Genomic DNA, 26,433 nt, shown 5'->3' with positions numbered 1-26,433 from the left:
TATACAGTTTTTGTTTCTACTTATAACAAATACTTTGCTTCTCTGAAATACAGTAATAAAATGCATTGTCACATGAAATGAAGCGAATGAATTCAAAACCCTGAAGTTGAGACCACCTTCCAGGGAGAGAATATGAAGCAGATGATAATAGCATTTTGAGGAGAACTTTCTTAAGGCAACGCTGTGACATTTCCACAGACTCTTCCAGGTTCTTGGCTCAAATTCTGAGGATTGTGTGAATATCAGGGGGACTCTAGTCCACTCGATCTGCTGGTGTGTCTTCTTGTGGGGGAAGGATTCCTGCCTCCCTTACCAAGGATAGATAAGCTTTCCACGAGAAAATGGTGATGAAGGCAGAGAGAAGGTAGCCAAGAATCAAAGAGCAGATGAAAGTTCCAGATGCCTCTGTTGAATTGGACCATATTTTTGCCTCGCTTCCTCAGGGAAGTGCGAGTTTGCCCAGATTAAACTTTGACAGGATGAGATAAAGCATTGTTTTACAGTCTTTCATTTAACGTGTTCCGGCTAGAACAAAATCCCAAAATACTGTGTCACTCTAACGGAAAATCGCAGTAGCCCACTTTGTATGCTGAACGTAAAAGTTGGTCAACTCTGACCTACTTTTAAGCATTTGTGAGAAACTCCAAGATAAGCATGTGGCTAGTACTCATTGTTTCCCAGTCCTGCCCCTGGACAGGTGTGGATGGAAGAATTCTTAGGGCATCCGTATTTGGCAAACTACCCAATTTCTGAGAGGTAGACAGTTAACAAGAGTTAATTCAAATGAAGATTATGAAGAAATTATCCTTTTTGGATTGTTAAATTGAATCAACAACATATATTTTAAGCTTATTTATTTATACTCTTATACTCAGTTTAAAATGCTTGTATTTTAATTTAAGCACTGACCGTATTTTGGAGGCATTAAAAGAATAAGTCAGCTTTTCAGCACATGCCCCACTTTGTGGGTAGATGCTGATAATGAGGAGGCTGTGCATGTGTGGGGACTGGGGCATATGGGAAGTCCGTGTACCTTTCTTTCAGTTTTGGCATGGGCCTAACACTGCTCTAAAAAAATTAAGTCTTTAAAAAAATTGTCTAATCGAACTATATAGACTATGGTCCATGTTTAAGAGGAACTTAGTCTTTGTTCACAGAGTCTGGCACACTTGAAATTCACAGTTACAGTCCAATTACCCTTTCCCTTATTAAGTCCCAGGATGTTCACTGAACACGTTTCAGCATGACCCGTACAAAGGAGGTTTTCTACGGAGAGTTTCCAGCGATGGTTCTCTATCAGAAGCAGTCTTCTTGAGAAATGAAATGCTGAGTTGCATAACCTTTTAAATATAAAATTGCTTTTTTTGCTCTGTTGAATTCCACTGTTTTCCTCTTTTTGGTTGCTTGAATTTCTGATTGACTGTATCCAGGGAGAATCTTCACAAAGATAGAACCTCTGACTATCACTCTGTGACTTCCAAGTACGTTGGGAGCCATGAAAAACACATGGATATGTTGGTTTAAAATTGGATTTCAGTAACTGATTGTGGCTTTGGGGTCCATGGTATTTGAGTTAAGGAAGAAAAAAGAACTCCACTCTTCTATTAGTTGAATATAGATAGGACATACATATTTAACGGAAATGTTGGTTTCTCCCCATTATTTATGCATAGGTGGCACGTTGCCAGCAGGAGCGAATGTAGTGCCCAGTGTGGCTTGGGTTACCGCACATTAGACATCTACTGTGCCAAATATAGCAGGCTAGATGGGAAGACCGAGAAGGTTGATGACAGTTTTTGCAGTGGTCACCCCAAACCAAGCAACCGGGAAAAATGCTCAGGAGAATGTAACACAGGTGGCTGGCGCTATTCTGCATGGACCGAAGTAAGTTGGTTCTCACTCAATGAGAGTCTTCTTCTTGGATGCTAACTCTGATTAGTTGATGGTGGCCAATCAATGAATTGATTAGTTAGGGCTGCATTGAGAAACCCTATTGAGACTGTATGGAAAAGAGTTCCATGATTGATTTATAATGCCTGACCTCATTCTGCAGGAAAAAGTACCATGATCAATTTGTAATGTCTGATTATATGACATTGAACATGGCATGTGGAAAATTGAGAGTGGTGGAACAACTCATCTAATCCCTTTCTCCATGCCCCACAGGCGATTTCCAATTTTATTTTCTTATGCAGATTCACTAATACTGACTTTAATATAAACCTGGTGAATAACATGAACAGATACTCCCCAAACCACAACTAGAATTGGATCAGTTGGGTGGTTGTTTCTTAAGGGCTGAAAGGGACAAGGCAGCATAGCCAGGACCTTGACCATGCCGGAGAAGAAACTTACAACAGTTTTATTTAGCGTATTTTCCTTTCAGTGTTCGAAAAGCTGTGATGGTGGAAGCCAGAGGAGAAGGGCTATTTGTGTCAACACCCGCAACGATGTCCTGGATGACAGCAAATGCACACATCAAGAGAAAGTCACCGTTCAGAGATGCAATGAGTTCCCTTGTCCACAGTGGAAAACAGCAGACTGGTCAGAGGTGAGATAAGAGGGCTCTTATTTCCCCTAGGTCATCTCTGATACCTTAATTCTGAGTCTCTCCAGCTCTCTTCAAGTCTACACCTGCTGCATTTTTATCCCCCCTCCTCTGGATGAAGCAACCAAGGTCCTCAATCTGCCCCAGGACTGCTGTGTGGGGTGTGAGTAGTCCACTGGTGACCCCAGAGGCACAGTGGGTTTGGCTGGATCGCCCACTCTGATAGCTTCTGTTGGTGATTTTTGAAGTTCTTGTCTCTCCCCTTTCCTCATCTTTGAGCCCCGACTAAGTCATTGTAAAGGAAAAGAAGAGCTTTATTAATTACTAAGCTGTGCTAGCTTAGAACTGAAGCTAAAGAAAAAAAACTGTGAAATAAGAGAATTAAACCCCCATAAGTGACGTGTCTGACTTACCTATCCATTTGCTAGTGGAAACCTTAGAAGAGAAAGGACTAGTTGGGTGTTCCAGACTTTTGCTGATCTCCTTCCTTACCTGATGAAGCCTAAGGCAAGCCCTCATTGCTTAGCACAGGTGGCCCAGGGCGGCAAGAGAAAGAAGGTAAAGCCTCTTTCTTGCTTTGATGGTGCACTGTTAGCTGTCACTATTCGCCCAGCCCAGTGAGATTTTCAGCACACAGGTCACCGCCTCAGCCTGCCTTCACAGGGGCAAGTGGAAGGGGCACAGAAGTTCCCTAACTTATGGGCCAAGTCAGGAATGCGTGAAAAGAGATGTTTGTTTCTCTGCCACAACTTCCATGCCCATTTCCTTATCTCAACCATGTAAGCACAGTGTTAACTGTTGACTTTCAACAACAAATAAAATATGAATCTTAAAAGGGTATTATTAATGGCCCTGAAATGGCAGACAGGCAGGTACCTGTGATTAACAGTGTCTGATTCCTGCACAAGTGAACAGCAAACCTACTGGTTTTGTTCTGTTAACAAGCTGCCTTAGCCTCAGCGCTAGCGTTTGGATTTTAAAAAAAGATGAAGGAAGGGCTAGAGTTTTACCTCGATAGCTAAGAATAGCTAAAGTATCGTTTCAAATCAAGTAACAAACCTTTGCAAGACAAGTTGCTAAAATGGAGGTGGGGGACATCAAACTATATATCGGGATGACCCAACATTCCTTAGCCTAAAAAACTGGAAAATAGCAAAATATTAATAATGAGGATCCCCGGGTAGTGAGATTTTTTATTACTATACTTTTCTCTTTTACCTGTTTCTGTATGTTTCAAATTTTCTGCAATGAGCGTGGATAATAACGATGCTGATATTTAACATTTTTTAGATGAACATGTGCTCAGCACATTACTTGGATTTTTTTTTTCATTCAGTTTTCACAATTCTTTGCAGTATGCAGTATTGTTATCCTTTCTATAGATGAGAAAACAGGGGTACAGAACTGTCGCTTGACTTAGTATCTGTAGCTGGTTGTATTGGGATTAAAACCCACATTGGTCTGACTCATAAATTCTCCACGCTTAACTCTATGCTAGAAAATCATAGATAATGTTTTATAATACAGACTGGCCCCGGCTTACAATGGTTCAACTTAACAATTTTTTTACTTTACAATGATGTGAAAGCAATACACGTTTTGAATTTTGAATTCGGATCTTTTCCCAGGCTGGCGATAGGTGGTACATACTCTCTTGTGATGCTGGGTGGCAGCAGATCCCAGTCACTCATGTGACTGAAGTCACGTGGGGGTCAACAACCGATACGCTTACAACTGTTCTGTACCCACATGACCATTTTGATTTTCACTTTTAGTACAGAATTCAACAAATAACATGAGACAGTCAATGCTTTATTATAAACTAGGCTTTGTGTTGGACGATTTTGCCCAACCATTGGCTAATGTGAGTGTTCTGTGCACGATTAAGGTGGACTGGCCTCTGCTATGATGTTCGGTTGGTGAACGACTTAGGATATTTTGAACTTACAATGGGTTTACCTGGATATAACCCCATCATAAATCAGGGGAGATCTGTATCTCATGGCATAGTGCTGTGCTGAGTTCATTCTGGGCTTGACACTGTGCCAGAGCCTTTATAAATACACAACGAGTGAGTGAAAGAAAGAAAGGAAGGAAGGAAGAAAGAAAAATGAGCCTTGATGTATTTACAGATTGCTATGAGAGAGAGGAATGGCTGTGGGAAGAGAGCACATCTATTCCTCCTCATCCATGAATAATCCCTGGGAACCACAGCACCTTGTTCAGAAACACCCCTGATTGGCTGTGCTCTTTATTACAGTGCCTGGTCACCTGCGGAAAAGGGCATAAACACCGCCAGGTCTGGTGTCAGTTCGGTGAAGATCGATTAAACGATAGAATCTGTGACCCTGAGACCAAGCCAGCCTCCATGCAGACTTGTCAGCAGCCAGAATGTGCGTCCTGGCAGGCGGGTCCCTGGGGACAGGTATTTTGAACGATAAAGTTCTTAACTACATTCTTTCCTTCTTATCTGGAGAGGGCTTGCAGAGGGGCATTCCAGTGGTGGGGATTTAACTGCTGGGTCTTGTGACTTGCACTGTACCTCCCCGGCGCTGGATGGGGCACAAGAAACACTGCAACCACTTTGCCCCGAGGCTTGCTGCTTGCCCTCCTGGAGCTGATTGTTCCCTTTGCAGACACACAGGACGGGCTTCGCCCTTGGGTTCAAAGAGGAGCTTGAGCACCCGAGCGTGTGAACAAACTCACAGCAGATCTCGTGTCCGGCTGGCGTTTTCTTCTATCTAGCGTGCTGCTGTGGGTCATTACGGAATGGGGTCCAGAGCCTTCGGCAGGGGCGTCTGGACCGGGATTTGGGAGGGATGTTTGGGCTCCCCACGTCATGGTTCCAAAGCTCACCTCTCATAAATGTAAGTCAGACCCTCCCTACAGAAGTAATTTGATCAAAAGTTGCAGAATCATCTCACTTGGAAAGAATCTTTTCCAAGTCCCCTAGTCTGTAAGTCCCACAGTCTTAATCTAAACTCTTCTCGAAGGAGAGAGTGTTAGTCTCCCTTGGGTTCCCATTTGAGAAGCCACTACTCTGGGAATTAAATCCTTCCTAATATAGAAGCAAAAGCATCCTGGGTACTATTTAAGCAGCACTCCAAGTTCCCAGGAGAAGCAAAGCAGCTGTCGGCTGTCTCTTCCACAGTCTCTTGAAGAATAACTCTCCCCCCACCCTGCCCGGCCACAGCAACTCTTCCAGTGTATGTCTTTATTTCCAGGATGCATGCAATAAATGCGAGCAGCTTTATCACTGCACCCTTACAATTTCTATCGAATTGATGCTCTTCTGAACCCTCCCACGCCCAGGCAGAAGGGCTGATCATGTCTGATCGCACTAAACAGGGAGAATCTCTTACATTTCTAAGTCCAGCCTCCTTTCTGTCTGGATCTGCATAACTCTTAGGGAGTAAGAGAAAGAGAAAGGGAGAAAGAGAACCCAGCTCAGGGTCACTGCGAAGACGTGTCTGTAACATCTTTTAGAACTGATGGGCCTACTTTTTATCCGTGTCTACCAATCCTAGCCAGAGATTTGTCCTTCCTTATACTGAACATGAATTCAGGGTGACAAACTGTTCATATGTATGTGTGTGTATATATATATATTTATTTATTATTATAATTATATATATTTATTATTATAATAATATATATACTAAGAGTAATACATGTTCAGAAGAGAAATTTTGCAAAACGCAATTTAGCAAAAAGAGCAAAACCAAGCACACTCCTTTACTCTGTACAAATTACTAGTATTGATACATCTGATTTTCTTCTAGTATTTTTAGACTAACATTAGGAGCATACTCAGTCTATGTTTTTTACTTCAAGTAAAACACATGTCACACAACTAAGCAGTTCACCGCGAACAGCTCAGTGGCCTTTAGTACGTTCATAATGTTGTGTAGCTGCCACCTCTTGCTAGTTCCAGAACTTTCTCATCACCCCAAAGTACCCAGGAAGCCATTACTCCCCGTTTCCCCTAACCCCGTAGGCCCTGGCGACCAACAATCTGCTCTCTACTTCCATGGATTTACTTCTTCTGAGTATTTTGTGTAAATGCAGTGACACAGTATGTGATGTTTTGCATCTGATACCGTTCACGTCACATACGTGTTCCAGGGTCTGTGTTGGAGCACATATCCTGTACTTCATTGCTTTCCGTGGCTGCATAATATTCCATTGTGCCGATGTACCACATATGTTTATCCATCCGTACCCGCTGGGCATTTGGATTGTTTGTACCTTTGGGCTATTGTGAATAGGAGTGAGACGGATGTTCATGTATGAGTGCTTGGTTTAATACCCAATATCAATACTTTTGGGGTATATCCCCAGGAGTGGTATTGCTGGATCCTATGATAAGCTTGTGTTTAACTTTTTAACAGTTTTCCACAGAACCTGCACCATTTTACATTCCTACCAACAATACACAAGGGTTCCAATTTCTCTGTCTCCATGCCAACACTTGTTATTCTCTCCCTTTTCAATTATGGCTCTCCCAGTGGGAGTAAAGTAGGATCTCATTCTGATTTTGGTTTTGCGTTTCTCTAATAACAAATGATACTGAGAATCTTTTCATGTGCTTCTTGGCCATTTGTATATCTTCTTTGGAGAAGTGTCTATTCACATATTTTGCCCATTTAAAAAAAATGTAATTATGGTCAAAAAACATATCACATCAAATTTACCTTCTTAACCTTTTTTTTTTAAAGATTTTATTTATTGAGAGAAAGAAAGAGCGTGAGCCGGGGGAGGGGCAGAGGGGAGGGAAAGAGAGAATCTCATGCATACTCCACGCTGAGCGCAGAGCCTGATGTGGAGTTCCATCTCACCACTCGGAGAGCATGACCTGAGCCAAAATCAAGAGTTGGACACTTAACCAACTGAGCCACCCAAGCTGCCCCCATCTTAACCATTTTAAGTGTACAGGTTTTGTTTGATTGTTCGTTGCTTGTTTTTTTGTTTTTTTTAAAGATTTTACCTATCCATTTTACAGAGAGAGAAAGAGGGGGGGATGAGGCAGAGGGGGAATAGGGGAGCGAGAGGGACCAGCAGACTCTGTGCTGAACACAGAGGCTTAATCTCACATGGGGCTTAATCCCACAACCCAAGATCACGACCCAAGTAGAAGCCAAGAGCCAGCCGCTCAACTGGCTGAGCCACCCAGGCGCCCCTTAAGTGTACAGTTTAATAGTGCTTCTTTTCCTATTTTTTAATGAGGTTGACTTTTTGCTGTTGAATTATAATTGTTCTTTATATTGTGGATTTCAGCCATTTATCAGAAATTTGATTTGCAATTATTCTTTCCAATCCCGTGGTAGGTTGCCTTTCCACTCCGCTGATGGTGTCCATTGATGCAGAAGTTTTAAAGTTGTGATAAAATACAACTTGTCTATTTTTTCTTTTGTTGCCTGTGCTGAGGGTGGCATATCCAAGAAATCACTGCTAAATCCCATGTCTTGAAGCTTTTAGATAAGCTTTTCTTCTCAGAGTTTTATAGTTTTAGCTCTTATGTTGAGGTCTTTGATCTATTTGGGGTTAATTTTTTTTTTTAAAGATTTTATTTATTTATTCGACAGAGATAGAGACAGCCAGTGAGAGAGGAAACACAGGCAGGGGGAGTGGGAGAGGAAGAAGCAGGCTCACAACAGAGGAGCCTGATGTGGGGCTCGATCCCATAACGCCAGGATCACGCCCTGATCTGAAGGCAGACGCTTAACCGCTGTGCCACCCAGGCACCCCTATTTGGGGTTAATTTTTATGTATAGCCTGAGTTAGGAGTTCAGCTTCATGTTTTTGCATATAGATAGCCACTTGTCCCATGGCCGTTTGTTAAAGAGACTATTCTTTCCCCCGTTGAATGGCTGAGACTTTGTTGGAAATCCTTGGGCCATAGACGTATGGGTTTATTGCTGGACGTAGTCCTATTCTATTCTGTTTTGATCACTGTAGCTTTGTAGTAAGTTTTGAAATAGGGATGTGTCTAGTCACAGTCAAGGAGTTAAACTCCTACAAATATAATTCCAGTGGGAGGTAGAAATAATTCCATGCATCAAGTGATAAGTGATGAATATAATTTGTGCAGAGCAGGATTGCTCCCGTTTCCTTAATTTCTCTGGATGCCAGCCCTCTGTTCCACTATGGGGGAAATTTTTTTTTCTTGTAAAATTTGCTGAAATGTGCGCACCTTTTGTTGTATTTCTTTCCCTTAGTGCAGTGTCACTTGTGGGCAAGGATACCAGCTAAGAGCAGTGAAATGCATCATTGGGACTTACATGTCCGTAGTAGATGACAATGACTGCAATGCGGCAACTAGACCAACTGATACCCAGGTAAGTCCCCTTTGTCCAGCTCAGTTCTTGGCTTTGGGCTCTCAGATACTAGAACTGCCTGGTGGTTGAGTCAAAATTGAAGTCCTTTCCTACATAACTATGTAGGTGGAGCAACCAGCTGATTAACTAACTTGTCCAGACGTACCTATTTGCTACATCTTGAATCGAATATTTTGATATGCCAGTGTCCTTCTTCTCTGGTTATTTGAAGTGCATGGAGATTTGATTCTGATTTTTTTTATTGGAAAGCAAATGTTGATTGTTGGGTTTTGTTTTCCTGAACTCAGGTTTTTTTTGGTTTTTTTTTTAATGATTTCAACATTAGGTTTAGCGCAGATAGTGTCATATCTTTGGACAGCAGTGTGCTGGAGCTGGTCTGCACCAGCTCACAAGAGCTGATGGGTAAATTTTCAGGAATTTTGCAAGCTGGTTGCTAATTATAGGCATTATTAAAAATTGAAAATATAAACCTAAAATTATATAGATGGTATTTAAAACAAAGCTGATAAATACTCCAGCCGTATCACTTTCTCATTGCTTTACTCCATTTTACTATTATCTGTGCTCTTGAGGGGATTTACATTTACGTATGTATCTGTATGGTGGAAATACTAAATAATGGTGAGCTATTACCCATCTCTTCCCAAGTCTGTGTTCATCACATCACATTGGTAGCTTGAAATTGGCTGTGGTGAGAGTACGTAAATCACAGAAATCAACAAATGCTATAATTCAGGGTTTAAATTATTTTTTTAGACTTAAAAGAGTGATAGAGAAAATGATAATAATGTGGATTATGCATAGGTTATGCTTCAAAGAGTCAAGTCCAGGGCCGTTACATTGTAAATAACACATCAAATTAAGGAAATATCCTTCTGGTATTTGGAAATCATTGTCTGCTTGGGGCGTGGGAGTCACTCATGTCATTGGTAGATGAATGGAGTTCTGATATAGATCTTGCCTGTGTCCCTGTCACCTTACTCCTCAGTATGAAATATCAACTCTCATTCATGTTAGAACTGCACTTATTCAGCACTTACACCCATATTTTGGCAACAGATTCAAGAGTTCAACAAAAATCGGTGAAAGTATTCTATGAGACTCAGTTGACTGTACGGAATTTAAAAGAAAGAATTGTATATGGTGTTGTATGTAAATTGTATGCTATCCATCCTCTATATCAGTAAAATTTACGATAAGCAAACAAACATCTATATATATAGATAAATATACATGCACGTGTTTGTGTGTATAAATAAATACATTGCTACAAACACACCCATGCACACCTTTTTTCTCAAGAGAGCCAGTGGGCAATCACTACCAGCACCTTCCTCTTCGTGGGCCTGGATTTTAGCATCATTTATGGAAAGAGAAGACTTAGGTTTGTAAATCAGTTTTTCTGATTGCCAAAGACAGGATTTGAACCCTGACTATGCCCAGAGCTCATGCTCTAAGGCCCCAACTGGCCAATGTCCTGCTTCCGTTCTGAGCGCATTTCCGCATGTGTTGTTAACAGATGAAAAGTGTCAAAAAGTAAATGAATACAGCATTATTGTTCATGTTGTTGTTGATCAATGATAAAACACCATTTGTGACCCATGTCATTTTTTTTAACGTTTCTGAAATGTTCTAAACCACAAGCTAAATGCATGTGAAATGCTAGCTATTACATCTAAACTGTCATGAGGTGAGGATTTAGCAACTCCCTTAGAGATTCAAAATATACATTTCTCTCTAAATGTTCCTTAATATCAGATGGAATTGAATCATATGCACAATTTCTTCACTGTGGGAAGAGTTTCATGTGGGTTTCTTTGGACCGTGGGCATAAGAATAGGCAGGGTCTGGAGCCAAGTAATGGAATTTCCCCATTCAGTTTGTAAGCTCCCTAATGTTGGGCTCAGCACCGAGCTCATCACACTTCGCACTGTGCAGGGCCCATCTCAGGCATTTAATGGATAGGTATTTAATCAAAGAATATTTGCTAAATTGAACAAGTATTCATTTCTGTTTTCCCATCTATAAATCTGAAAATGTTATCTACACAGAGATAACCTCAATTCACTGCAGGGATTTCCTCTGAGTGGTTGAGGAGGGTTATATACATTCCAGGCCCTGGAAACTCTTAGGTCTAGATTTGACCATCAGCTCCGCGGGAGTTCTCTTTAGGGAAACTTGGAACACCGTTCATGATTAGCAACTTCTGGTTAGGAAATTAATTGAAATGTGAGAACAGAATTTGGTCTTCAGAGTTTTTAAAAATTCACAATTGATCATTTTAAAAGGATACCCTGTTCTTACCCAACTTATGTGCCATTTTACAATAATTTTTTCTCTTTCCACATGAACAGGCAAATAACTATGGTATTAAACATCGTTCAGGAAATCACTGCCCTATATCAGTGCATTCACAGAGGGACTCAGATGACATACCCCATTTTATAGGTGAAAGCATTGGGACTGATAGATGACATGTGATTTGCCCAGAATCACAGAGAAATCTGAGGTCTTAGAATTTTTAGCCCTTAAATTTTATTTGCCTTGCCCATTAAAGTGTGCATAGACTTCAAGGTAACTGGCTTTTTTCCCCTCTCCCCCGTCTAGGACTGTGAATTACCATCTTGTCACCCTCCCCCTGCTGTCCCGGAACCAAGGAGAAGCACACACAATACACCAAGAACCCAGTGGCGATTTGGGTCTTGGACACCAGTAAGAAATAGACGGAAGACAGAGGGAGGGTGGAAGGGGAGGCCAAGGTTCTCTGACGTGACTACAGGAAGTGGGTTATCGTCCAATGAATCGTTGTTTCAAATAACATACCTGCATTGTTTTACTTCAACACCCAGTGCTCCGCCACCTGTGGGAAAGGTACTCGGATGAGATACGTCAGCTGCCGGGATGAGGACGGCTCTGTGGCTGACGAGAGCGCCTGCAGAACCCTGCCCAGACCAGTGGCAAAGGAAGAATGTTCTGTGACCCCTTGTGGGCAGTGGAAGGCTTTGGACTGGAGCCCTGTAAGCGAGTGCCTTGTTTGCAATGGGGAAATCACTGGGGGAACCATAAGACAATGACTAGTGACAGGTCCCAGATGTCAATGGGTATTATTTTACAAGCGGACTTAGTCTGTGATCTAAATTATTTTGCCTCATATATGGACAGCTGGTATGAATCTTAACCAGACGTGCAAGAAATAGACGCTGTTAAAGTGTGTAAATCAGTGTGTAGTTTCCTTTGCCCCATCCTGTTGGATTGAGTGGAAAACCTTGTGTTAATTGAATCACATGAGAATGTGGTAGGCTAGTGGAGTACCAAAAGTGCCAGGGAGAAGAGGGAAGTAAGGAGAGGGCCTCTCACCTGGAGTCTGGATGCCTCCTGTAACCTCAGTCTCTTGAAGTCCTTGAAGTCCAGTGGCTCTTGGCTTCCCTATCAAGAGTGGGAAGTGGGAATCCTCACCCAGTACCATGGGCTTGGCCTCCTGTGCACACCAGGCATCATTTATGGGCTTTTATAAAAGTAGAAAAACCTTTCTTGGAGCACTTGGGTGGCTCAGCCAGTTAAGCTTCTAACTCGATTTCCACTCAGGTCATGATCTCAGGGTCGTGGAGTGGAGCCCTGCATGGGGCTTTGCATTCAGCATGGAGTCTGCTTGTCCCTCTCCTTCTGCTCCTCTTCATGCTCCATCTCTCTCTCTCTTTCTCACTCTCAAATAAATAAATAAATAAATAAATAAAATCTTTAAAAAAAGGAAAACCTTTGTCTTTAGGCAGTTCCTGCTTTCTGCCTTGCAAAAATCCCAGAGCCCAGGATATACAAAGCTTAGGATAGGTGAGAAGAGGCCATAAGGAAAATAGATAATTAATATCTCAATAAATATCATAACGTATGTATGAAGTTTGAGCAGTAGATTCAAAGAGAGCCATGTAAAAATCCAGATCTTGCCATTACTGGCAGCATGACCTTGAGCAGTCTGGTTAAAGTCTTTGAGCCTCAATTTCTTCTCTTAAAAGACCAAAGAAGAATGCCTACCTTACCAGATTGTTGTAAGTATTATCTGAGATTACTTATGTTAAATGCTTAGTACAAAGTAGGTGCTCAATAAATGGTAGATAATCTCACTCTCATGCCTTGAGCTTTCAGTCTGTCCATCCATCCATCCATCCATCCATCCATCCATCAAATACATCTGTCTGTGTACCAGATATTTGTAAAAGTTTAGTATAGAAAAAGCAGTGAACACCAAATAATAAAGCCCCAGCCTTCATGGAGATCATTCCAAAGGAGGTTCCAATCAATGAACAAATTAAGAAATAGATATATATAGCAACAAATGCTGACAAGTACTAGAAAAATGTCAAGCAGAATAAGGGCATAGGGAAAGATGGGATGTGCTTTTAGACAAGGTGGTCAAAGAAGATCTAACAGCACATTGAGCAAGACCCGAATAAGGTGAGGGAGTGAGTCCAATGGACCTGTGTTGTACAGGAAAAGGTACAGCAGGTACAAAGATCTGAGTAGGGAGCTCTAGGCATGTTCAAGAGACATCCATAAGCCCAATTTGGCTGGAGTGCAGTAAGTGGAGAATGACAGGAGAGAGGCCAAGGAGGTAGCCAGTGGCCTTACAGAGGGCCTTCCAGGCCAAGATGAGGACTTTGGACATTATTCAAAGTGAATTGGGAAGTCACTGGAGAGAATGGCCTGATCTTTTATTTGTAAGGGTCATGGTTTGTGATACATTAACAGACTTGGGCTGGGGTGGAGGGTGTCCAGATTGTAAGCAGGATCCCAGCTGAAAAAGCCAGTGCAGTAGTCCTGGCCAGGGCAGGTGACCATGGAGATGATGGGAAGTGGCTGGATTGCGGGTGTAGAGTGACTCCTGAGCTGACGGGTTTCTCAGTGAAATGGCTGGAGGGTGGAAAGACAAGGGAGCAGACAAGGAGAACACCAAGGTTTGGGCCTGAGCAGCGGGGTGAGCAGTGGGCCATTCACAGAAAATGCACAGGGATGGATTTGTGACTGCCAGTGACCAATCCTTTCTCTTTCTGGATGTTCAACGTAGTGCTCCGTGACGTGTGGGCAAGGCAGGGCGACCCGGCAAGTGGTATGTGTCAACTACAGTGACCACGTGATTGATCAGAGTGAGTGTGACCCAGATTACATCCCAGAAACCGACCAGGACTGTTCCACGTCACCGTGCCCTCAGCGGACCCCAGACAGTGGTCTCGCTCAGCACCCCTTCCAAAGCGAGGATTACGGCCCCCGGAGTGCCGGCCCCAGCCGCACCCATGTGCTTGTTGGAAACCAGTGGAGGACTGGCCCCTGGGGAGCAGTGAGTATTCCCTGAAGGCTTTCGCTGCTTTTTCTTTCTTCTCTTTCACACTTTCAGCTTTGGGAGATAAACAGATTAGAAACACCTCTGAAGCCTTTTTTCTCACAAGGGATTGGCATTGTTCATGTTCATCTGCTTCGGGTGCACAATGATGGGTTCATTGCAGTCCCTAAAAAGGCGTCCCGCATAGTGTCTGCAGGTTACCTAGGTGGAGGGGGGTGTGTGACAGCTGGGCCACACGATCACGTGGCTCCTAGGCGGTGCTGGGAAGACCATGATATATGATGGTGAATCCCAGAGGCTGGGGCAGCAGGCAGCTCCCACCTGTAAGGAAATTAAAAGGACAGAGGAAGTTTTCTGAAAGGGAGCTCTTAGGAAAGTCATTTTCCTTCTTGTTATTTTCCATATGAGTCTCAAAGTGGCACGGTCACTGTGTAATGTGTGGGAGTAGTTCATTGTCCTGGATTTGGCCAGGGCGGGGGGGGGGGGCACACTAGTCTAGCTAATTCTGTGCTTGGGGGAGAAGTACCATAACTGAATGGCTTACAGCATAGACTTTGAGTGAAGATGCCTCTGTTTGAGCCAAAGACTTGCACTTTCAAATTTTGAGGTCTTTAGTGGGTCCCCTATTCTCCATGGGCCTCAGGTTCCTCATCTGTAAAACAAAGTAAACAATAATTCCAGCTCTTCTGGGTTGTGGTAAGAAATAAATGTGATGATACCAATAAAGTGCTTTGCACACTCCCCTCCCCCCCCCGAGAGTGAGAACTTTCTCATTATTTTTATCATTGTCCTTCACATTAAGAAGACCGTTAAAGATATTTAAATCACAGGGAAAATATGCTTTGAATCTTTTTGGTTTTTTTACTGAATAATTTCCTCCAAACTGTTATATTGTGGAATACTGGACATGTCTAATGGAACTAAAGGAGGGGTAAGCTAGCAAGGGACCTTGCCTAGGTGTAGGGAATTAGTAAGTGTCTAGTGATCACTCCGGGCTCTTTGTTTTAATTGTTTACTATTTCTTTCTTGTACCACTAATTGTGTTTAATTATTTCTGAACTAAAAAGCATTAGAAGGAAACTGTCTGCTCCCAGCGTGGTTATGTGGTTACGTTTCAATAAATGAGATTTCCTTTCCTGTGAATACTGATTAGCCACCTAGCATTTTCACCCACTACAAGTATTGGTTGTATGCAGAACATCTGCCCATTGCCCAAGACCTTAGCTCTCATTCTCCTTGCTTGCTCTCCACTTTAAGGCTTCCTTTGCCTGGGGTAAAAGAGATTTGGGTTCAGAGAAGTTAAAGGGTGATCAAGGGAGGTAATCACTGAGTGTCCCACAATTTTTCTTGTTGAAAATTTTCAAAACTCACATGCATATTCTAATGATAGCACTAGAACTCTTTAAAAAAAAAAAAAAGCGTAAAGCTCTTCTTACTTAGGACTACATTTGGAGATGATGCATTCTTTTAAAATTGAATGATTCTGCCCTTGGGCAGTGTTCCCAATTAGGGAGGATTAAGTAACCTTTTTACAGCAATGGGCAATACCATTCTTTGCCTCATTGTGCCTGTTTTTTGTTTGGGGTTTTTTTTTTTCTAAGTCAAGTGAGGCTGAAGATGGACAATGTGATTTTTTTTTCAGCTCTAGCATGATGTGCCTGACCTGCTCCCAGGAGTGTGTGGAATGTACAGGCATCTTTGGTCGGTGCTGTACACAAACTGTGATTCTTCCTGCTTTCCATGGCAGGAAAGGCAGCAAAGAATCATAAACACTGGAGGATGAGAATCTCATGTTTCAGTGGATTCTGGAGTAAAAACCTCATTTCATAGTACATTTCTGCATAAACCTGAACCCTGTGTGAGGTTTTCCCCCTTGTTACCAATTAGGAGTCTCTGGTTGTAAACAAAAGAAAAGCAGCTGACTCTTTCAAGTGAAAATAAAACAAACAAACAAAACTTTTCATTTGACCCCAGTAGAGACAAAGGGCAGAGCATCTTCAGGGATCTAGCTCAGGGGTTGGCAAATCTTTTTTGCAAAGGACCAGATGGTAAATATTTTCTGTGTTGTGGATCATATAGTCTCTGTCACAACTAACCAGCTCTGCTGTTGTAGCACAAAAGCAGGTGTAGACAATACATAAATAGTGGGCATGGCTAAGTTCCAATAAAACTTTATTTATAAAACAGATAGCGAGTCATATTTGGCTTTCATGCTGTGTCTTGCCAACCCCTCTCTAGATGGAGCAGAAATTAGAGGATAATTACTGTAGGGAATTTCTGTCTTAATAAATCCTTTTTAACTCTCACCCACTCTGCTCAGGTTTCAAATTCTCAGGAAGGTCTCATAGGCCAGCTTGTTCTACCGGCCCACTCACTGGCCAGGGAAGGGCAGTGTATTTTAACAGATAGTCCCACCAAGATGACACCCATTGGGGAAGAAATCGTTCCTTTAAGGAGAATTGGGCTTCCAGATATGAGGGGAAGTATGCTAGGCAGGTAACAAAAACAGATATCCAACCCCTCTTGCTCTTGCAAAGACCATTTTTTCTTATTTTGGCCAGTGTTGACGATGGGTGCAGGTTTTATTCAAAGAAATGTTTACCTAGGAAAATATGTCATCTTAAAAGGACAGGAAGATTGCAGCAGGGAGCCTGGGTGACTCAGTCGGTTAAGTGCCTGACTCTTGATTTTGGCGCAGGTCATGATCTTGCTGTGGTGGGATTGAGCCCCACATCGGGCTCTGTGCTCAGTGCAGAGTCTGCTTCAGATTCTGTCTCTCTCTCCCTCACTCTCTCTCTCTCTCTCAAATAAATAAATAAATAAAATCTTTTTTAAAAATGACAGGCAGATTGTTAACAAAAGAAGTCGAGAGTGAAATTCTGTGACATGGAATAGAACTAAGAATCCCTACTGATTGGGAAAAAAAGGGGGGGGGGCAAATTGAACCTGGAGAAAAATTATGTGTAACACTTTACTTGTCCATGGGATTATAAAGACCCAACCAAGCTCTAGGTTCAGATAGTTCAAGGCTGTGCAGTATAGTTCCTTGGCCCCAGCTAAGCACTGTCTCTGTCTCTTTAGTCAGATTTTCAGTAGGAAACATCTGATTGGTCACTGGGTAGACAATGGATTGGTTGGCCTTAGATCAGGTGACCGGCCCTGCTCCAGTCAGCCATATTGGAGGGAGGGTAGCATATGGTTTATAGAGGTGGTGTTTCCAATAACTTTAATTGGACAGGCAGTGGTGTACATGTCCTGTGATTGGTGCTATGGGAGCTAACAGAAACACAAGTTATGATATTGAACCCTCCTTTGAGGAGCTTACCATTTCATTGAGGCAGTAATGCTCATTGGTGACATAGTAAAAGAATGATACAAGACTGTATTATCAAGGGAAATATTCAAGAGCCAAAATATATATTACAGATGTACTTACAATATGGAAGTTCCTTCCTAACATCATAAATTCTGGTCCCCAGAGTCAATTAAAATAATGATTTTGTGCTTTCTATGATGTCCTAAGCTGTTTAAAAACAGAAAACACGTATGTTCAAGGTAGAGTCATTATATCAGAATCCTCAGAGAATAGAGATGAAATTTTTATAAATCAGAAATTGCCTAAATATTTTCTCAGAGAGAAGTCATAAATCTGTTTTCCTGTTCAACATTTTAAAATTAAACCCAGTGTATTTTAAAGTAACACATAATTTGTCCAGTATAGGCAGAGAAATTTAACTTAGGTCCAAGGCAATAAGCCCAAAAATACATTCACAGCTTTATTTGGAAGAAGCTGACCAGCGAGAAGCATTGTTTGCAGGTATTTTGAAGTAACGCTGGTTTGAGCTAGGGTTCAATAGAAAGCACAAATCTGCCATCAGAACCCAGAACTAAAAAAAACTGTTGCCAGTGCAGTTGGAGGCTTAATAAATAATTCATGGGAATTGCACTGCTTTGAGGACTAGTTGGTTTTTTTTATAGGCAAACTGATTTTACAAGTTAAGGGTCAGAGTGAAGGATACTAGCAAACACATTGGTTTTGAAAAGATAAGGGCATTGTGGAAAGAGAAAAACACTCAAGATGTAGATAAATAAGAGAACTATGAGAAGCTTGTGTGGGAAATTAGCTGAAACGCAAACATAATTCTGTGACAACCATGAGAGAGAACAGTAGACAGAAAGTGCCCCTGAAGAGAGGCTTGTCAATATGGAATCCAATTAAGGTCCTTGTGGAGGTAAAAAAATAAATTAAAAAACACATCTTGCTGCCATCTGCCACTGAAGTTGAGGCTATTGTGAAGGGAGAGAAGGGAACATTCCCTGCAAGGAAATGATGTCTAAGTGACATTCCATGATGCTTTGGGTAATTGAATGAGTTAATATGGAAGCTCAGTTTCAACAACTGGTGTGTCATTAGGCATGTAATTTGACCCTGTGTTGAAAGGGAAGTTAAATGTTGCATCTAAACAAGCACTTGGATTTTTAAAAGAAAAGAGTTTCTCAGTAGACTGTGGTGTCCATCAACACCTCTGTACTTCTCAGGGATGCAGAGGGGTTAAAGGAAGACAATAAATGGGACTGCTTTGGAAGGCACAAGACATTATCATTCATGGGGCGTCTTTTGAACACCTACTGAGATCCTAATTTGTGCATGGAGAAGCCCTGTTTCTGCCGTCTGGGGGTTCAGGAGGCATGTGCAGGAAACAGCCCCACAGAAGGGAATTTCTCGTGCCGGCTTTCTGTCCATTGTCTGCACGACTTGAGAGCGCATTCTGTCACATTTGTCTCTGACCTTCCAACCGGCTGCCTTTGTGTCCCTAAGCTGCAGATCGAGGTGGGGATTCACCTGTTGACTGATGTCTGATGTGTTCAGTGTTCCAGTACCTGTGCCGGTGGGTCCCAGCGGCGTGTGGTTGTGTGTCAGGATGAAAACGGATACACCGCAAATGACTGCGTGGAGAGAATAAAACCCGATGAGCAAAGAGCCTGTGAATCTGGCCCGTGTCCTCAATGGGCTTATGGCAGCTGGGGAGAGGTGAGAGAGAGCCATCCGTTTGTCTGTCCTGTGGAAAAAATACAGAGCGATTTTGCTGACCAAACTGTGCTGTCGTTTATAGTTTATTTTAAGGATGAAGAATGAGTTCTAGTGAAAGCTTCTTGATTTGAGGTTAACTAGGAGACCTGTTTTAATTCTGGACTATTTTGAGAGTGCATTTCTTACCAATTAGAGACAGTTCTTAAATACATAGGAGGGGAAAATTAGCAAAGCATGCGGATAAAAGCTAGGTTAAATTGTGGGTTGAGCTCTGCTGATTAAAATATGGACACTTTTAAGGTAATCAGAAATATGTGTTAAATTGGTCCATGAAAGCCTTTCCATATTTTTCATAGTTTTGGGGTGTTTGTGATGACTCTTGTTCCCATGGCATATGTAAAATCCTCAATGAAACCAAATCCTGGTATTTCAAATCCTTGATGAAACCAGAACGAATAGGTGCTGTTATCCCCATCAGAGGTGATGCATTTTAATGATGGGAGAGAATAATTCGCTGTATAATACCAACTAATAAAGTTCTTCAGCTGTTACCTTTTAAGAGTGGCATCCTATGACCAATGAGGGGCAGTAGAGTGTTTGGAGTCGACAAAACTGGATTCCCTTGCCAGCCCTGACTCTCATCAGCTTTGTGGCCTTGGCAAATTGTATAACTTTCGCCATGTCTATGGCATCGTCTATAAATGGGAATAATAATGGCACCAATTCATGACTATTATATGAGATAGTGCATGTCAAATACCTAGCACGTGGTCTTCAGTCAGAGTTAACTGCTATTATAATAATGATAATCATTATCATTGCTGCTCCTAATGTTTATCAGTAGTAGTAGTAGTAGTAGTAGTAGTAGTAGTAGTAGTATCAAATAGGGTTTTCAGCCGCTCTTCTGGGTAGGGCTTAGATGCTCATTGTTTTGTGTGTGATTAACCAAGAATGTATCTCTCTACTCTTGAGTCCACAGGGAGAGCACATATTTAGAGCATGTTGCATTGGTCTGTCTTGACTGTAAAATTTATAAAATAAAACATGAGGATTCACATCTTGGAGACCCCAGTGCCAAGAGGGGGAAAAGACAAATGAGGTGGAGGGGCACGTTAGTCCCCACTCCTGGCTAACCGAAATCCCGTGTCACACTTCACATAACCTAGTCGTCACAGGCAGTCATAACAGAGTGTTCTGTTGACTTTGGTTGGTAGTATGTCATTCTGGAGGGCTTTGATGAAAGGCAGGAAGGGGGAGTCAGGCTTCAAGACTCATGTATTATGGGTTTCCCAAAACTCCTCACGGAGTTCTGTCCTGTGGGGCCCGTGATTAAGCTTCTGTAATTGGACCGGAGCCAGGAGAGTACACGCATTCACTGGGATGCTTGCTGTCAGCACAGACCAGATCATTCCAAATTCTGTGGGAGATCTGGCCTTGACACAGCAGGAGAGCCAAATGTCAGTGTTCCTGGAAGTGAGCACAGCAGCACTGTCCAAGAAATACAACTTGTTCCTGCCTCAGAAGTTTGGGTCTAGCCAGAGTCAGAACTTTATCCAACATTCCCACCACGTTGTTTATTCATCCCCGGGGGAAGTCATCGTTCTCCTGGGATTCAGAGAGAGCATAAAATATCGTAACGTCAGAAAGTTCTATGGAGATTGGAGTCACAGAAGAGCCAAAAGTTGGTGACAGCTTCTTAGAAGTTGCCAGGAAATAAACTCCACTGAGTCATTATATCCTTTATTTGGTACTGGGTGGTGTAGGGAATTTTATTTGTTTGTTTGATTTTGGGTTTCATATCCATCAAAGAAATGGCTGCAACCTTATCCTAGTCACTTGCAATTACATTGACCTCGATCAAGTTAGTTAACTTCTCTTAAGCTCACTTGTCCCATTTGTAAAATGGGGCACATAATTAGAGTCTCCTCTTGATGAGAGGATGCCTGTAAAAGCACTTAGTACAGGTGAAGAGGACACACTTAGTGAACTGTGTCTAACATCAAGGTAGACAGTTCTAGTCTGTTGGATATAAATATGTTGGTAATTCAGCTTGGGTCCACCTACAGACTTCCCTTGCCCAATGCCATGATAGAATTTGGTGAAGAAATTGCTGTTTTGGGAAAGAAGCTATAATTTGTCATTGGCTTCTCAGAGTGACTGTAACTTTGCTTTCTCCTCTTCCAGTGCACTAAGCTATGTGGTGGAGGCTTGCGGACAAGACTGGTGGTCTGTCAGCGGCCCAGCGGTGAACGGTTTCCAGACTTGAGCTGTGAAATCCTCGATAAGCCTCCAGATCGTGAGCAGTGTAATACACACGCTTGTCCTCCAGACGCTGCATGGAATACTGGCCCTTGGAGTTCGGTACGGCCCTAACTATTAATGTTTGTTAACCAAACTGTCTTAACTAACAGACCCAATTCCCAGGTATTCTGGGGCACTCCTCTGCGACAGACAGTTGTCATACTCACAAGGGCATCCCTGAAACTGGGCTGTGGTCTATGATTTTCTTCACACTGACACACAACAGAATTAATGTTTTGTGATTTTGCCAAAGTGACTTTACAGAAATACGTGTACCTCACATAGGCCTGGGGCCAATGTCAAGAAGTAGCTTCCGTTTTTGTTTTGTTTTGTTTTTAGAAAAGCAAAACTGTCTATATAGATATTTTAAAGAAATGAAATAAGTTCATGTAGTTATTAAGCTCCTGAGTGATTTCAGCAGACAACTCAATAGCAGACATTCTTTCCTTTCCTAAACTATGGGAGTCTTGACTTCTGGGGGAAGATACCTGCATATTGAGGCCAAAGCAATTTTTTCTTCCATGACTATAATTTGCCTCTATGTGACTCGGGTACAAAGTCAACATAATGACCACCAAGGCTGTGCCCACAAAATAGACTGAAATCATTGTGAAAATGCGAAAGACCAACAACACTGGACTCAATGACTTGGAGCCTTTGAAGGTATCCGAAATGTTCTCTCTCTTTCCCCAAGACACAAAGCCCATCGCGAGATGATTTTTTGCTTCAGTCCTAGGCTTCCCTTGCTATCTGCTTAGCTGACATCGCGAGACAGGTTTGCCACTGTAAATACTATGCAAACTTCTGGGGCAGCTCTTGGCAAACAGAAGGTCGGCTATGTCAAAACAGTGCTTTGGCTAAGTTGTGTTATAATCTGTGCAGCTGTTAGGGCTGGGTCATGTAAATAGAGTAAATGTCTCTGTAAGTACATTAATTGCACGGAATCTGAATTTAGTAGGATATGAAGTTATATCCGCAAGCCTTTTTTATTCCATAGGGTTCGGAGGGAAAGTCCTAACCATTCCTGAAACCAGATAAAGAGCAGATGAACTGAAGTTAAATGACTAATACCTGTTGATGCTTCTAGGAGCCAAGGGTTTCAGGGTCTGAGACTGTGTCTGCAGGTAGAGCCTAGCTCTATAACTGCTGTACTCAGCGTTAAGTAGAAAGCTAGAGAATGTAGAGTATCCTCTCTACTGGTACTAGTTAGCTGGGGCGTCAGGCTTTCATTCAAGAGCTTAAGAAATGCCTCAGAGTCAGATGTGTATTCACCCGAACCATTTTGTCCGCAGTCCTGGCCACCCTCCCAAAGTGAACATTTTGAAAAAGATCACAAGTGACTATGGAATGTCAGGAACATCCTCCGGCATCCCCACTTCCCTCAGTCACCTATGACAGATTATTTTTCATGAAATTGTCCCTCTTGAGCCCACTGTATTTTTACCTTGTTCACTCGGCCAACAGCAACACCACATCAGAGTTGTGTCTCAGAAACGACTAGCCCTCTAAAAAGTTGCTTTTCGTTAATTTTGAGCAAAAAATATCCCCTAACCTTCAGAGGGTGTGTGTGTGTGTGTGTGTGATCATAATACATTACATATCGTATACATTTATGTCTATGTATGTACATTATATGCAATGTATAATGTATATTCAATTGGTTTCCTTAGCATTCTCTTCCTTGAATGCTTTCTTAAATACCACTCATTTTTTTTTACGCAGGATCACCACCCTCTCCCACAGATGTTTTAAGAGCTTACATGCTTAAATCATAAAATATGACCTGCTAATTTAGCTGAAAACGTTAAGATTCTTATTGCAGCTGTTCTTCTTAGGCCTGCACACAGTTTTCTGAAACACGCACACAGAAAAGAGAGAGAGAAAGAGATGCTAATGCTCTGTTATACACAGAAGAGGATACATGGATTTGGAAACTATTTTTGCTGCCAATATGATTATAATGCTTCCTTTGTAAAGTGATCATTATTCGAGTATATATTTAAATGCCTCTGCAGTCTAGGAGCAAGGCCACCCGTGCAAGGCTTCTAATGGTGATTTTTAAAAAAGGAAATCAAAAGCATTTTATTTAAATAGCTACATTTGTAATATATTACTTAAATATATGTGTGTGAGGGCAGTCTTTCAGATTCTTACTATAGGACTTTGATTTTACTTTTATGTTGATTTTTGTGGATGCTTTGGTACAATTTCTGAGCAATTCTAAATGTAAGCATACCTCAGTGAATCGTGTTAATAGCCATAAAGCCACTTCAGTGGTGCTTCATCATTGTAACTGACAGTGAAATTAACGACAAAAAGTGTATTGGAGGTGCTAACACCTTGCTTTCTCTTGAAAGCCGACTCGATTTATTAGAGACCAAGGGTAGCAATTCACCCTTCAGTAGGATTGCTTTCTCTCCCCAGATTTTCACACACTAGGGAGAGTGTCCAGAAGCACCTGCTGCTGTGTGAGTAGGACTTTGCCAAGGTCAAAATGGAGATGGCCTCATTCCACAATTGTCACTAAGGAGCAGGATTTAGGAAAGAAACGCCACATCATTGTTAGCATGGCTGCCAGAGTCTCTAAAATGAAGCTTTGGTGAACGGCAGGTTCAAGGACTCCTTTTAGACCCTTTGTTCTGGCTCGTGTCATTCCAGATTTAGAATCATGATTATGAAAAACATCCTCTAAAACTCCAGTCTTTTCTGTCCTCTTTTGAATGTGTCCTTGCACTCTTACTTGGTAACGTGCTGATTTCAAAATAAGGTTCTTACACTGATACGCGTTTCCGTTGGCTCCTGCAGTCAGTCCTGGGAGCAGGCTGAGGAGGGGGTGCACGCGTCCCATCACTAGAGAATACATTGGAAAGAGCGCTCTGTGCTATCAAACCGCAGCGGGGAGTAGGTTAAAAATCCGCAGCATTGGACAGGAAGCAGATCCATCGAGATAAGGAAAGTAACAGAGGTTGCAGGTGGTGTCACCTCTCCAAGCAGGTCCTCTAACATTCCTTTCCGCGGTGCACTGTGTATCTGCTTGCTGATCATCTTGGAGACCGTGGTTCTCCTTAGGAGAACCTGCTTGTTGGGGTTTTTCACGACAAACCTGAAAGTGTTCTCTGAGCCTTGCTTTAGGTGCTTTGGAATAACGCTTGTCAACCTGAATAATGAGAATTTATGAGCTCACGAAGGAACTGTGGTTTTGTTTCTGCCTGGCCAACTTATGAATTTGTGTCTACCTCATTTTCATATTAAAGTTTGCAGCTTCCTTAGGTAGGAAGAGAAAATGTCTTACAACAGTATTTTATCACCTCACTGCATCTATCTCTAGCAAAAATAAAAGACTGTAAATATCACTACCATACTTCCTGAAGACAGTTTTGAGCCGCCAAGCCTAGTATTATCTGAATATTTTGAGCAGTACAGATTTCTATGTGTTTATATAATAAAGCATATTTATTTTTTCCATGTTATTTAATTTTATATACAATGTTTAAAAATCCGTGTTTATCAGCAGACTGTAAAGGCAAATAGGCTATGTGAATTAGATTGCATGTATATGTTTCTTTGGGTTTTAAAAAGATACATTTTAATTTTGTAAATCCCCTCCAACCTGTACCGTCCCTCTCTCAAACCTGAGTGGCCAACCGGCAAGCTTTATGTAATTGGGTAGTTTAAAATGTGTATTTTAAAGGGATACTTAAAAAAAATTCTGAATTGGAAATGATGCTTAGTGATATAAACAAAAATATACGAGGCTTAACATTTTGTTGTTTTTTTTCTTTTCTAATACTGTTGTCCTGATTCACTGAGTCTCAACTATGAAATATGAATGCTCCATTTATTGAATTTGCGGATAATGATAAAACATAGCCAGAAGACAAAACAAGTGATTAAAAGAAATGGTTCTAAACGTGTAAGAAGAGCTAGGGACAGGAAAACACTAACCTAATATGCACAAATTTGATCACACCTTATTCTTTGTGTTCAGAGAACCGTAAAAGACTTCAATGTTCGTCAGTTTTGTTATTTGTTCACCTGCAGTACATTTCAGAAAGAATTTCTTATTAAAGAAAAATAAAATATGATTGCGGTAAACATGGAAGTTTTAAGAGGGCCTGAAGTTTTGAAAAAATTCTACATCGTAAAGATGACCCCTGATGCCTCTTGGTCCCACGTGCCCCTGCTGAGCCTCCATTTGACATGTGGTTTAGTCTGGTAATTGAGAGTGGGAAGGAGCAACCTCAGGAAGTCCCTGTGTGAGTTTGAGGGCTATAGAAGGTGTGAAATAAGGTAACTTCTCCAAAGCAGGCGACGATAGCTAACTTGTACTGAGTACTTAATATGTACCAAGCCAAGTTAAGCGAACACACATCATATTTAGCCCCCATGTTACCCGGGAGGGTGGTGGTTTTGTGAATCCGTTCGACTGTGGTTATCTACTGTAATAAGATGTCCGTGTCGGTATACTGACGATATTAATCCTGCTTCATGTGCTAGAAACAGCCTCTATTCTTACTGAGATTTTTGAACTCCTGTTGATATTCAATAAAGGGTATACCTAAAACTCAGACTGCATCAACCCCAACATTATTTAGCTAATATTGATATTGTCCTTTTGACTCCAGCCACAGAAAATCCAAATTTATTTCTGTCTTGGTAAATTCCCATAACCAGTGATTATAAACACTTCGAACAACTGGTTATGTTTGGGGAATGGCAAAGCATCTCTGTTTCATTTTAATGTTATCACATTAGCCAGATTAGGAGGATGATATAAAGATTTTGACCATAAGGAATATCACAGTAAATGCATATGCATTTTTTATAAACATAAGATTTTTTTATTAATGAAGACACATCTCAAATATACTGCTAGTGCCCT

General features: G+C 41.7%; 1 protein-coding gene across 6 annotated transcripts in view; it reads left to right on the top strand.

The window, feature by feature from the left end:
* Nucleotides 1-26,433, top strand: part of ADAMTS9 (ADAM metallopeptidase with thrombospondin type 1 motif 9) — a 156,169-nt gene that overhangs the window by 64,723 nt on the left and 65,013 nt on the right. For all 6 annotated transcript variants that reach the window (XM_026501180.4, XM_057311868.1, XM_057311867.1 and 3 more), the window contains 9 exons: nucleotides 1,674-1,884; nucleotides 2,387-2,551; nucleotides 4,809-4,973; nucleotides 8,767-8,886; nucleotides 11,494-11,598; nucleotides 11,736-11,903; nucleotides 13,946-14,215; nucleotides 19,089-19,250; nucleotides 21,435-21,611. In XM_026501180.4, coding sequence (XP_026356965.2) covers nucleotides 1,674-1,884; nucleotides 2,387-2,551; nucleotides 4,809-4,973; nucleotides 8,767-8,886; nucleotides 11,494-11,598; nucleotides 11,736-11,903; nucleotides 13,946-14,215; nucleotides 19,089-19,250; nucleotides 21,435-21,611 — 1,543 coding nt within the window. The remainder of the gene's footprint in view (nucleotides 1-1,673; nucleotides 1,885-2,386; nucleotides 2,552-4,808; nucleotides 4,974-8,766; nucleotides 8,887-11,493; nucleotides 11,599-11,735; nucleotides 11,904-13,945; nucleotides 14,216-19,088; nucleotides 19,251-21,434; nucleotides 21,612-26,433) is intronic.

The sequence above is a fragment of the Ursus arctos genome, unplaced genomic scaffold, assembly GCF_023065955.2.
Source record: "Ursus arctos isolate Adak ecotype North America unplaced genomic scaffold, UrsArc2.0 scaffold_14, whole genome shotgun sequence".
NCBI classification, from domain to species: domain Eukaryota; kingdom Metazoa; phylum Chordata; class Mammalia; order Carnivora; family Ursidae; genus Ursus; species Ursus arctos.
Note: the sequence above shows the minus strand (reverse complement) of the source record. Positions and strands in the feature narration are given on the sequence as shown.